This window comes from Nicotiana attenuata, chromosome 5 (genome assembly GCF_001879085.1).
Source record: "Nicotiana attenuata strain UT chromosome 5, NIATTr2, whole genome shotgun sequence".
Lineage (NCBI taxonomy): Eukaryota > Viridiplantae > Streptophyta > Magnoliopsida > Solanales > Solanaceae > Nicotiana > Nicotiana attenuata.
The window spans coordinates 15,353,434-15,368,139 of record NC_031993.1 but is presented as its reverse complement, the minus strand read 5'-3'; the positions used below and the strand labels follow the sequence as shown (position 1 = coordinate 15,368,139).

General features: G+C 42.9%; 1 protein-coding gene across 1 annotated transcript; it reads left to right on the top strand.

Annotated features, from left to right (window-relative positions):
- LOC109226008 lies at nt 443-958 on the top strand. Its single transcript, XM_019390813.1, has one exon. It carries the CDS (start codon nt 443-445, stop codon nt 956-958), a length of 516 nt encoding a protein of 171 aa, XP_019246358.1.

Below are 14,706 nucleotides of genomic sequence, written 5' to 3'. Positions count from 1 at the left end.
AGTTCACGGGGACTCATGAACAAGAATGGTTGAGACAGGGGTGTTGGGTCGAAAGAAGCACCATGATTGTCAGAATATAAATTCAATGTAGATGTATCCGCCATCGTATCAGCTATCAAACATATTAAAGATACTAGATGGCCTCGACCTTTGCAGACCGATCCAACCCAAAGAAATCACAATCACAATCAAGTGTGTAAGTATCATGGTACCCATCGCCATAAAATAGATGATTGCAGACAGCTAAGAGATAAAGTAGCCCACTTGTTCAACGAGGGGAACCTTTGGGAATTCTTAAGCGATCGGGCCAAGAATCACTTCAAACAGAGACTCCAGTAGACAGAACGAGCAAGAAAAGCCACTACACGTGATTCACATGATCGTTGGAGGGGTCGATATTCCTCAAGGACCAGTACTAAAATGCACCAAGGTAACGATTACAATGGAGAAGCGAACTCGGGATCACGTACCTGAAGGAACCTTGTCTTTTAATAATGAGGATGCAAAGGGGATCATACAACCCCACAACGACGCACTAGTAATATCTGTACTTATGAATAAGACTCAAGTTAAATATGTTTTAATTGATCCAGGTAGCTCGGCCAACATTATTCGATCGCGGGTTGTAGAACGGCTCGGCCTGCCAGAACAGGTTGTGCCCGGGGCCCGAGTACTAAACGACTTTAATATGGCATGTGAAACCACCAAAGGCAAAATAACTTTATCGGTAAACTTTGCTGGGACCATCCATGAAATCAAGTTCCATATGATCGAGGGCGATATGAGGTATAATGCCGTATTCGAGAGACCGTGGATCCATAACATGAGAGCAGTGCCCTTGACCCTTCACCGGGTTCTAAAGTTCCTAATGCCAGAAGGAGTCAAAACAGTCTACGGGGAGCAAACCACCGCCAAGGAAATGTTTGTCATCGACGAAGTGATACCGAAGACAAAATAGGAGGTCAAATAGAAACCACAGACACCGGCCTCGACCCAATCAGAAAAGCAAGGGACTGACGAGGATGATGACTACGGGGTTCCTCGATCCATCGTAGTCCCCGATGAATCTGACGCCACAAAGTCAACGGTCGCAGAGCTGGAACAGATCATACCGCTCAAACATCAGCCTGAGCGAAAGGTATACCTGGGCACGGGGCTAGCCCACGAGCTCAGGAGGACAATTTGAAGCATTTGCAAGAAAATTTCAGTATACTGAAGAAACAACACGAAGCTCAACCAAGAGAAATGTGCGTTTGGGGCCGGCTCCGGCAAATTTCTCGGCTTCGTGGTATCTAATCGAGGAATCGAGATTAACCCCAAAAAAATTAAAGCGATCAAGGATATCACAGTAGTAGACAACGTAAAGGCCGTGCAAAGGTTAATAGGGCACAGAGCCGCCCTGGGGCGATACATCTCGAGGTCTTCCGACAAGAGCCATCGGTTTTTTTCATTGCTGAAGAAGAAGAATAACTCCGCATGGACTCCGGAATGCCAACAGGCCTTAGAGGAGCTTAAACGCTACTTGTCGTGCCCGTCGCCGCTTCACACGCCGAGGGTAGACGAATAGCTTTACTTATATCTGGCAGTATCAGAGTTACCAGTAAGTGGAGTCCTAGTCCAAGAAGAACAAGGTACACAATTCCCTATCTATTATGTTAGTCGGACCCTAGGTGAAGCTGTAACTATATATCGTCATATAGAAAAGTCAGCACTCGCTTTGATAAGCGCCTATAGGAAGCTAAAACCATACTTTCGATGTTATCCCATATGTGTTGTAACAACTTATCCTCTTCAAAATATTTTGCATAAACCAGAGCTTTCGGGATGATTGGCCAAATGGTCCGTAGAACTCAGCGAGTACGATATTGAGTATCGACCCCGAACAGCCATCAAGTCTCAAATCTCGGCAGACTTCGTGGCTGACTTCACGCCGGACCTAGTGCTCGAGGTTGAAAGAGAATTATTAGTCAACTCGGGTACGTCTTTGGGGATCTGGACCCTCTTTATGGATGGCACTTCGAACGTAAAGGGGTCCAGACTCGGCATCGTGCTAAAACCACCCAAAGGTAACATGGTTAGATAATCTATTAGAACTGTAAAATTGACTAACAACGAGGCCAAATATGAGGCCATGATTGCAGGTCTTGAACTAGCCAAAGGCTTGGGAGCAGAGGTGATCAATACCAAATGCGACTCCCTCCTCGTGGTGAATCAGGTTAACGGAACCTTTGAAGTTCGAGAGGAACGAATGCAAAGATACTTAGATAAGCTACAAGTAACTCTACACCGATTCAAGAAATGGACTTTGCAGCATGTGCCTCGAGATCCAAATAGTGAAGCTGATGCCCTCGCAAACCTAGGGCCATCAGTCGAAGACAATGAATTCAATTCGGAGGCTGACGTACAACTCATGAGGTCAGTGGTCAAAGAAGGACATGCTGAGATAAACTCCACAAACTTGACCTGGGGTTGGAGAAACAAGTACATAGAGTATTTGAAAAATGGAAAACTTCCCTCAGACCCAAAGGAATTGAGGGCCCTGCGCACGAAGGCAGCCCGATTTAGCCTGTCCAAAAATGGAACCTTACTCAGAAGGATGTTCGACGGTCCGCTAGCAATATGTCTATGAGCGAAAGATACCGAGTATGTTTTGAGGGTAGTCCACGAAGGCACATGCGGGAACCACTCAGGCGCCGAATCACTAGTTTGAAAGGAAATTAGAGCTGGCTATTACTGGGTTGATATGTAAAAAGGTGCAAAGGATTTTGTACAAAAATGTGATAAATGTCAGAGACATGCTCTGATGATTCATCAACCCGGGGAGCTACTGCATTCGGTTTTATCACCAAGGTCGTTCATGAAGTGGGATATGGACATCGTCGGCCCTCTTCCATTCAGGTAAGGCTCAATTTGTTTTATTTATGACTGACTATTTCTCTAAGTGGGTTGAAGCACAGGCCTACCAAAAGTCTAGGGAGAAAGAAGTCAGTGACTTCATTCGGGACCACATCGTATGTCGATTCGAAATACCATCCGAAATTGCATATGACAACATAAAATAGTTTATCAGCAGCAATGTGACCAAATTTCTCGAAGGCCTCAGTATCAAAAGGATCTTATCGACACCTTATCACCCTAGTGGAAATGGGCAAGCCGAATCGACTGACAAAACATAATACAAAAACTTTTTTTCAATCTTTTTCCCTTGAACCTTTTTTGTCCCAATTGGGTTTTTCGGCAAGGTTTTTAACGAGGCAACAATAGATCATGATAACTTAGAATTGAAGGCCGATAACAAATCGGTATCAAAGATTATGTTTATAGTATCCAAGATTTCTCTACAATTTACCTCGAATGCTGGGGGGATTACCCTCGAATATTGAATTGTTCTGGCAAGGAAATTATTTCGAAATGAAAGCGTCTCAATAGGTAGGATTTATTGTCAGGGCCAAACAGCCAAAATGAACAGTGCCCACATAGGTTGCTCGAACCCTGACATAAAATATGTACGCATGTGCGATATTTTTTGACAAGAATAAAGAGAAGTATTTTCCTTGCAACTATCTAATGTCTTGGAAAAGTTTCCACTTTACAACCCCATACTTTCAATCTGTTATGGAAACGAACCCAAGGGCCAATTGCAACCAGAGTTCGGATAGTCACTCCTACACTCGGGGACTACCGTCCATAAAATAAACTCGAACAGATCGAACTATTGAACGTCGAGGGCATAAGACCTCTTAGGCAACCCTCAAAATTTAAAGGCCACGGTCATACCCACTCAGGGACTGTTATCTTAGGTAAGCCTGGATAACTCGGGAAAGCGAGCTCATTGGGCTACACCCGAACTAAAAGACTACGACCAATTTAACACAGTTCGGAGACGCCCAAAATCCGTAACAAATATAGGCCTTCGAAAAATAAAAAATTCTTTCACAACCAATTCTAAAGACTACCCTAGGCCGAATCTTAATCTTAAGATGTTTTTCGGGAAAACACTTTGGTAACACCGAACCTCGATAATGCCTTAACCCAGAAGGGCACTAAACGTAAGGTTTGTTCGAACCCTCGAACACAAGCTTATTATTTTGTTCTAAGGCATTCCAACCTTTGTAAAAACAATAAAACAAAGGAAAAAATTTAGAGCCGAAAAGGGTGGAAAGCCTTGTATATATATACATAAACGAAAGCAAAATACAAAGGCCTAAGGGCTACTTTTACTTTGAGTTTGAGAGATCATTCTCACTCGACTAGAAAGCCTAAGGGCTACCTTATTTCGAGTTCAAGCGAAACCTCATTTGACTATTAAGGCCTAACAGCTACTTTTATTTTCGAGTCCGAGAAATCACTCTCACTCGGCTATCAAACTTTAGGATTACCTTAATTCAAGTTCAAATAAATGATCTCACTTCGCACAAAACGGCCTCAATTCAAATTTGAGCTTTCGATCGAGGACTATCAATCAGAAATAGTCATGGACAGTACTTGCCGTCGGTCCTTACCATATCAAAGATTCGAATGCGACCCCATTATTTAATGCTAAGGCACTTTGACCTTTGTATAAATTAATGAAACGAAACAGATTCGGAGACCATGGAAGGAAAAAAATTATACAAAAGCCTTTTTACAAGGGCCATGTGGCCCGATCAAGAATTCTTTACAAAGACCGATCGGCCTCAACATAAAAGCAAAAATTACAAAACCTAAGCAGCATGGCCCTTATCGGAGGAAGCGTCTTCGCCATCGAAGTCTTCTCCACCAGACTCGCTCAAACTCTCGGAGTCTTCCTTAGGAAAAGCCAGTTTTCGAGCCTTTGTTTCTTCTTCTCTGGCAATCTCGATTTCAGTAGATATATCGAAACCCTAAACACGGGTTCCCTTGAGGGCCTCCCTTAGAGCTTGCCACTTCTCATGATCTAACATGCTCCTGGCCTGTGCATGTGTAGCTTCGACATCGACCTTGTATTGGTTCGCATTGGCTTGGGCCTTGGTGTTTGCCACTGCCGCCTCAAATCTGGCAACTTCGAGCTCTTTGGCCAAGTTGGTTAAATTGGACTGAAGCTCCTCAATTTTCTTTAATTGTACCGAGGCATTCTCCCTTGCATCCCGAAGCTGAGACTCGACCGACTCCAGAACTTCTTGGACGGCCTCCTTTTTTAAGGTAAGAATTCCATACACCCCTTGAACTTTTCAATTTCGGCTCATATTCATCTATTTGTCTTTGAAGGTCCTTGATTTGTTCGAGCCACTGTCGAACCTGCAGAATCGGATCATTAGTTGTTATCTCCAACTCATCCTCACTATCATAAAGCATTTGGAATACCTGCTCGGCTATCTCAGCATGCTCATCTCAAGCCGTCACCAAATCTGCCTGATGCTTCTCATTGAGAAGTTTATAGGTATTTCTTTTCTCAGTGAGGCCCCAAACCTCAGCCTTGCCCTCCTCTCAGATTCGAAGGAAGGCCCTATGATGCAGAACCGAAGCCTACAAGTGAGGGAGAAAATGTTAGAATTATGTACAATTCAAAGTTTTTAAAAAGATAATGGAATGGCCCTCGATCTTACAGAGCGTGCTGAGTCTCGTTGAACAAACAAGCGGCTCCCACCACATCCATTGTGGCTTGGTCCTCTTTGGTCACCAAGCATGTCAGGTAGCTAGCGATCCCCATAGGGGGGGGGGGAGAACACCAGAGCATCCTCCGAGACAGTAAGCATTATGGTACATTTACGATCGGGGTTAGCATTGGGGGCCAGGAACTGGTCCACTAGTTTCGGGCTCGATGAAGGCCCAGCAACATCCGATGACGGTGTCTTCTTCGGCACTGGTAAGTCACCAAAATCGGTGTTATCACCCGAAGCTTCATTATCACCCAAAGCTTCAAACTCCACCTCATCCAGGAAGGTGTAGATGTCAACTGGCCCCTGAAGACCCTCGCAAGGGCGACCTGCCAAGTTAGTAGCTTCGTCGATCGTGGAGTCCGAATATTGAGGGGACTTGGAGATATCAATACCTCTGAGATCTTCCCTCAGGACATCTTCAGATATTGAGAATCCTTGCCTCCGGCTCCCTCCTCGATCGTCTCAGTTTAGGATGGAGCGGCCTCTACCTTTTATGGCTTCAAAATTTCGACCGAAGCTCCCTTGCCAACCACCTCCGGTTCGGGGGACTTTTATATTGAAATGTCGGCCCGCACAGGGATTATCAGATCAAATCCTTCTTCCTCTTTAGACTCATGTCTTAGTTGACGGATCGAGTCTGGATACATAGCACCGGTGTCTGCGCTTACGGGGCCTCATCGCCAATCTTTTCTTTTTCAGGCCCGGAGAGCTAGGAGCCCCTTTTCTTTTCTTCTCTTTGGCTTCCTTTGGGGTAGATGGAGAATGAAGTGCCTCTTCTTTAGCAGATGGGGGCATCATTGCTACATCATTCCTGAGGCCTACAAATGAAAAAGACGAGTAAGATCAATACAAGACCCGAACGTAACCGTTCTAAGAAAGAAATTACCGTGGTTACGGCCTCCCATTGACCCTTTGATAAATCCGTCCAAGCACACATGGAGTATAACTTCTGCGACACTAAGCTTTCGACCCATTGCCTGAGATCGGGGATTACTTCAGGTACATGGGCCATAGCTGCAACACAAAAAACATAGATGAGGAAAGAAGATGAGAAGTAAAACGGCAAAGTTAGATATTCAAGGCAAAGCAATACTTACTATTCATGTTCCATTTTTCAGGAAACAGCATGTCTTCGGCAGAGATTAGGCTCGAAGTTCTTTTTCATAGAAATCGGCCCATCAACCTCGATCTCGGGTCTCGTCTATACTCGAGATTGGGGGCTTGGTGGCTCGGGTAGAGCTTGATCGAGGGTAAAAGGATGCCCCTCGATCTTGCTTACAAAAAATTGGAGAAGTATCACGATCCTCCAGAATGATGGGTAGGTCTGGCCAAGGGTCACATCGTACCTCTTGCAGAAGGCAACGATGATGGTGTCTAAAGGACAGTGAAAGGATAAGTGTATACACTTAGAAACCCTTCCACATGAGTAGTGATTGATTCCTCAGGCGAGGGCACCACCACGTGCTTTCGACCCAGTTACAGTCCACTTTATCTTGGCCGAGGAGATCGTCGATAATTGTACATATGTACCTCGAGACCAGTTTGCATTGACCCGGTACTGCGGGTGTATTCTCTACCTTAAAATCGGGAGAAATGGGGCACTTTGTCTGAAAGAAGTCCTCTAAGGGAGGTTCCACCATGGCTCCACCGCCGGCGGGCCTTGATGAAGAAGCGATTTCCTTTTGTGGAACGGTTTTTGATGTCATCGCCATTTTGACTTTTAAGAATGAAGAAAAATGGAAATTGGGACGAAACACTTGGTATTTTGTGATGAAACGGGCGAAGAAACACAAGATATCTGAGAATATAAAGCTTTGAGGAAGGCAAAGGATTTTGAGGCTGAGAGCAAAGAAGATTTGAAAGTAAAGTTTGGGCAAAAGAAGAAAGATACAGTTATAGGTTTAAGATGATGGTTCAAATCCGGTAGTGGCCGACCGTCGACTGGCGCGCATTAAATGCCTGGTAAACTGTACCGACGAGACGTTTTGATTACCTCTATTGCTTGCGTCACGGTAAAGATCAAGGGCTCAAGTCGTTTCTTGTCATTACTCTCCAAAAGACGAGGGGACTATCTGTATACGGTCAAAATCAAGCCTGCCCCTTTTTATGATTAATCAGGACCACGGCGTGATAGGCTAGGGTTCGACCCCATGCCATACCGGACTGAGACATGAAATAGATGGCCAAGCTCGTGACTCAGGGACCAATCGACATCGAGACCATCCAAGATCAATAATGAGCGAGGCAGAGATCGAAGATCGAGGGGAGCCTGCCGAGTCAAAAAATGGAAAGCTGAGATATCCGCGACTAGGTAAGGATCACGGCGGAAATCTCGGCATGTATCAAGAAGAGGCCGATTAATCAGCTAATCATGGGATTTCTTACCATATTTAGGATTGTATTAAGGGTAGGACTCCCCTACTATATAAAGGGGGTCTGATCATTTGTAAAGGAGATCACATTCACATTATTATCTTCTTCTTAAGCTCTCGATGCTCTGTTATTCTGTTCATACTTTCTAGTGAAATACTTATTTGATTCGAAGGCGACCTAGCTCGAGGATCAAAGTTATACGCCTATTTTGGTTTGCTTTATTTCTATTGCAGTTAATTTCGATAACAATATTGCGTTTTTCTCAGTTTCTGCCAAGTAAAATTACATGTCCTTAAAACCACAGCATAAATTCAATTGTTATTTGTTTTTAGGGTAAACAATAGTTAAAGTCAATGGTCAATGGGGTACTACTGGAATAATCATAGATCAAAGTTACAAATAAGCTAAGGAGCTAGTCCAAATATATAGTTAGTTTCTCAATCAGGGTTCAATTATCCATTCAAATCCTCAATATACTAAAATAGGAGCTTAGAGCAAAGATCCCAACTTTTACCCATCAATTCTCATATTTTGGAAGCTTAGATCCTTTCATAATCATATGCATAACTCAAATATGAGTTTAGAATTATCGTCCCTAGATCAAACTGATGATGGTAGCTAATTTGTTGTCCTGACTTGTAGCTTTGTGTCTTCGAGATTGTGGACCACATCGGGAGGCTAGGACGCCGAGCTTGAGGTCGAAGCTTCTTTTCAATGTCGAGGTCGATATCATTTACCGAGGTCAGAAGAAGGCATGCTTCGAGATGATACAGTTATGATTCAATAACGGAAAGAACAAGATACCCGCAATGGGCCGGAGATCACAGCGTAAATTTCGGAATGGATTGGTCTTCGGTGGTTAGAAAGCTGTCAAATATGATTTCTTACTGTAATTAGAAGTGTAACTTATTTAGGATTCCCCTATTATAAAAGAGGGATCCCATTCATTTGTAAGACATTGTTCACTGATAAGAAAATATACGTACATTATTCTCTTGCTATTTTACTTGCTGTTCTTCAGAGTTGTTTTATTATTTATTCCCATAATCATACCTCGGGACTGTCACGGGTCGAGGTCGAGATTTAGCCTACACACTGGTTTGATCTACTGTGTTCTTTAATTTATCTATTTAATCTCTTGTTTACCAATTGGCGTTGAATTAAATCACATATCCTTAAAACCACAATACAAGTTTAATTGTTACTCGAAATTTAGGGTAAACAGTTTGGTGTCCACCGTGGGGCTAAGGGTAATAGTGATTGTTTCAGTGCTGATTATAATAACACATGTTATTTTCACACTTATTCTTGTCAAGTATTTTTGCTCTCGGGTTAAAGCATGTCAAACTCCCAAACCGCACCCGTACATGGTGATGATGGCCTTGGATTTCACGGGAAAAACGACAATGTAATTGCTCTTGCAGCCGGGGTGCCACCGGCTAATCTCGGAGAAGTGCCGGTCGTCGATATCAGTTTGCACATTGCTTTGAATACGGATTTAGGTGCGGACCCCGAAGGGAGTGTGCATAGAGAGGGCCTATCTGGTGGCCAAGGAACACAGGGCGTAGGAGACGGAGGAGTTAGTCTTCAGGTAATATTCTAGATGCTACAGGTTCAGCAGGCTGCTATTGCTCAACTTCAAAGTCAACGTAGAACTTCGAGTGTGGTCGAGCGGGAAATCTCTCGCCGTACCGAGCCAGTGCCAGAAAGGTCGAATGGTACTAGATCAGGGACTGATCCTACAATTATGAAAATGCTCGAGGAGCTCACCAAAAGAATTGAGTCGGGAGGGAAGAAAATCGAAGATAATGATAAAAAAAGTGGAAACATACAACTCCTGGGTTTATCAGATACCGGGGGCACCCCCGATCATAAAGGGTTTGGATTCAAAAGAGTTCGTGCAAAAGCCTTTTCCTCAGAGTGCGACTCCAAAGCCCATTCCTAAGATGTTCTGTATGCCGTATATACCTAAATACAATGGGACCACCTATCCTAATGAACACATCACTTCGTACACATGCGGAATAAAGGGAAATGACTTGGAAGACGATGAGATCGAGTCCGTTTTGTTGAAAAGATTTGAGGAAACTCTATCAAAGGGAGCAATGATTTGGTATCACAACTTGCCACCAAATTCCATCGACTCATTTTCCATGTTAGCAGATTCTTTCGTGAAGGCACGCGCCGGGCTATAAAGATCGCAACAAGGAAATCGAACATTTTCTAGATAAGGCAAAGGGATAACGAAATACTGAGGGAATTCGTATCCCGATTTTAAATAACGCATGGAATTGTCACCGGTCACAGATGATTGGGCCGTTCAAGCTTTCACCCAAGGGTTGAACGAACGGAGTTCGATAGCATCACGACAGTTGAAATAAAATTTGGTCGAGTATCCAACTGTGACTTGGGCAGATGTGCACAATCGGTATTAGTTGAAGATCAGGGTCGAGGACGACCAATTAGGAGCCCCTTCCGGTTCAGTACATCCAAACATGTTGGCAGTTAGAACCTCGAGACATGTGATAGCAAACCAAGGTCGAACAGGGAACGATATCAACCATACACCGCTGATTGAAGGAACAATGGTTCGGGACACAATTCCGCTCAGAATGATAGAAGAAATGATCGAGGACATATTGACGCATCAGGCATTGTATTGGCAATCGGAAGGATCAAAGATACTACAAACCCATTCAAACTGATCCTTCCCAAAGAAACCCAAATTTGATGTGCAAGTATCATGGCACGCATGGTCACAAAATTGTGGATTGCAGGCAACTAAGGGAAGAGGTATCCCGTCTATTCAACGAGGGTCACCTTCGAGAGTTCCTCAGTGATCGATCTAAGAATCATTTTAGGGAAAGAGACGCCAACCGGAAAAATGAACATGAGGAACCCCAACATGTTATTCATATGATCGTCGGAGGGGTCGATGTTCCATAGGGACCCATATTGAAACGCACTAATGTGTCAATCACTAGGGAAAAACGAACCCAAGATTATATGCCCAAAGGCTCCTTATCATTCAACGACGAAGAAGCAGAAGGCATTTCTCAGCTACAAAATGACGCTCTGGTAGTTTCTATCTTATTAAATAAAGTTCAAGTTAAGCGTGTTTTAGTGGATCCAGGTATCTCAGCAAATATCATCCGATCGAGGGTCGTAGTGCAACTTGGCCTATAAGATCAAATTGTGCCCGCAGTTCGGGTCTTAAACGGCTTCAACTTGTCCAGTGAAACAACTAAAAGGGAGATTATTTTACCAGTGAACGTAGTTGGAACCATTAAAGATAGGGGTGTGCATTCGAATCGGTTTATCGATAAATCGAATCGATTATTTGTTATCGGTTTATCAATTTATCGATTTCGAAATTTTCCTTATCGAGTTATCGATTTCGATTTCGATTTTGTCCTCTTCGGTTATCGGTTTATCGATAAACCGATAAGATATACTAAAAAGAATTTTTTTTTTGTACCCTTTATCTATAATACCCTTTCCTTTACCCTAAGTCCCTAACCCTATTATTTCCTCTACCACATTTAAGGAATGATCATACTTAAAGCTCAAGGGAATGAAAATCAAATTAATGGAAAACAGAATTAGCCGTGATGATGTATTTTTTTATACCGTTGGAGTGTTGGTGGCATACATTTGATCCCTTACTTTAGTTTCGTTGCATGTGCTTGTTGACACAATTTTTATGTTATAAATGGTGTTCGTCTTATTTTATCTTCTTTTTGCCCATATTAGTTAGGCGTGTTTATAGCGATACACTTTCCGTGGAATCCCGCAAATTTTCTTATTGGTGTAATCGATAACCGAATCGATAAGCCCCAAAAATTGATAAATCGAAAAAGTCAAAACCTTATTGAAACGATAACGATAAGCATATGTACAAATCGATAAGTAATTATCGATAAGGGTCAAAAACGAATCAATAAATCGAATGCACACCCCTAATTCAAGATACCAAGTTCCACGTAATAGAGGGCGTCATGAGGTATAATGCCCTACTTGGGAAGCCTTGGATCCACAACATGAGGGAAGTTCCTTCGACTCTCTACCAAATGATGGAATTCCCGATGTTAGATGGTGTGAAAACAGTGCACAGGGAGCAGCATGCTGCAAAGGAAATGCTTGCAGTCGACGAGGTAATACCGGTATCGACGCTATCAAACTTGGAAAGGTCGAGCATCAAAGGTAAACAAGAAACCAAATAGCAATCACAGCCACCAGCCTCGACCGAATCGGGAAATCAGGAGATAGAAGAAGAAGAGGAGGATTTGCTGACCCCTCGGACCCTTATTGTTCCCGAAGACTCCGACGCCACCAAATCAACTAAAAAGAATTTTTTTTCCCGATAAGATATACTAAAAAGATTTTTTTTTTGTAACCTTATTCTATAATACCCTTTCCTTTACCCTAAGTACCTAACCCTATTATTTCCTCTACCACATTTAAGGAATGATCATATTTAAAGCTCAAGGGAATGAAGTTCAAATTAATGGAAAATAGAATTAGCCGTGATGATGTATTTTGTTTTTTTATACCGTTGGAGTGTTTGTGGCATACATTTGATCCCTTACTTTAGTTTCATTGCATGTGCTTGTTGACACAATTTTTATGTTATAAACGGTGTTCGTCTTATTTTAGCTTCTTTTTGTCCACATTAGTTAGGCGTGTTTATAGCGATATACTTTCCATGGAATCTCGCAAATTTTCTTATTGGTGTAATCGATAACCGAATTGATAAGCCCCAAAAATTGATAAATCAAAATCGAAAAAATTGAAACGATAACGATAAGCATATGTACAAATCGATAATCGATAAGGGTCAAAATCGAATCGATAAATCGAATGCACACCCTTAATTCAAGATACCAAGTTCCACGTAATCGAGGGTGTCATGAGGTATAATGACCTACTTGGGAGGCCTTGGATCCATAACATGAGGGCAGTTCCTTCGACCCTCCACCAAATGATGAAATTCCCGACGTCGGACGGTGTGAAAACAGTGTACAGGGAGCAGCATGCTGCAAAGGAAATGTTTGCAGTCGATGAGGTAATACCGGTATCGATGCTATCAACATTGGAAAGGTCGAGCATCAAAGGTAAACAGGAAACCAAATAGCAATCACAGCCACCAGCCTCGATCGAATCGCGAAATTAGGAGATAGAATAAGAAGAGGAGGATTTGCTGACCCCTCGGACCTTTATTGTTCCCGAAGACTCTGACGCCACCAAATCAACAGTGGAAGAGCTGGAACAGGTTATATTGATCGATTATTTGCCCGAATGAAAGGTATATCTAGAACGGGGTTAACCCCTGAACTCAAGAAGAAGCTTATTCAATTTCTTATTGATAACATGGATTGTTTTGCTTGGTCCCATTTAGACATGACAGGGATCCCACCGAAGATAACAACACATCGAATAAGCCTGGATCCTAGGTTCAAACCGGTGAAGCAGAAGAGAAGACCCCAGTCCAAAGTAAATCACGCATTCGTAAAGGAGGAGGTAACGAAACTTCTCAAAATAGGGTCCATTCGGGAGGTAAAATACCCCGAATGGTTAGCCAATGTAGTCGTAGTCCCTAAAATGAGGAACAGACATAGAATGTGTGTAGATTATAAGGATTTAAACAAGGCATGCCCCAAAGATTCTTTTCCACTGCCTAACATCGATCGCATGATCGATGCCACGGCTAGCCACGAGATCCTTACATTTCTTGATGCCTATTCCGGGTACAATCAAATTCAAATGAACCCAGAAGACCAGGAAAAGACCTCATTTATCACCAAATATGGAACATATTGTTATAATGCAATGCCCTTCGGGCTAAAAAATGTAGGAACTACTTACCAACGCCTAGTAAATAAGATGTTCAAAGAACAAATAGGTAAGTCAATGGAAGTTTATATTGATGACATGTTAGTTATGTCCCTGCGCGCAGAGGACCATTTAGCTCATTTGTAGGAAACGTTTGAGATTTTGAGGAAATATAACATGAAACTCAATCCCGAGAAATGTGCTTTCGGGGTCGGTTCGGGCAAATTTATGGGCTTCATGGTGTCGAATCGGGGGATAGAGATCAATCTCGATAAGATCAAGGCCATCAAATACATAGCCGTGCAGAGGCTAACTGGATGGATAAATGCTTTAGGTCAGTTTATCTCGAGGTCATCGGATCGAAGCCACAGATTTTTCTCTTTACTCAAAAAGAAGAACGATTTCACCTAGACCCGGAATGACAACGAGCATTAGAGGAATTAAAGCAATACCTATCGATCCCACCACCTCTTCACACTCCAAAGGCAGATGAGAAACTTTACTTATACTTGGCGGTATCAAAAATCGCGGTAAGTGGTGTCCTAGTTCGAGAAGAGCAAGGTACGCAATTTCCCGTTTATTATGTAAGTAGAACCCTAAGCGAGGCAGAAACTAGATATCCACACTTAGAAACATTGGCACTTGCACTGGTAAGCGCTTCTAGAAAGCTAAAACCATACTTTCAATGTCACCCCATATGTGTGTTAACCATTTACCCACTTCGTAATAATTTGCACAAGCCCGAGCTATAGGGCCGATTGGCCAAATGGGCCATCGAACTCAGTGGGTACAATATTGAATATCAACCCCGTACGGCCATCAAGTCTCAAATTTTGGCGGACATCGTGCCCGATTTCACGCCAACCCTCATACCCGAAGTTGA

Bases quoted from the DNA above. Each gene is read 5' to 3' on its own strand.
- LOC109226008 (XM_019390813.1), top strand. From the start codon at position 443: ATGGAGAAGCGAACTCGGGATCACGTACCTGAAGGAACCTTGTCTTTT.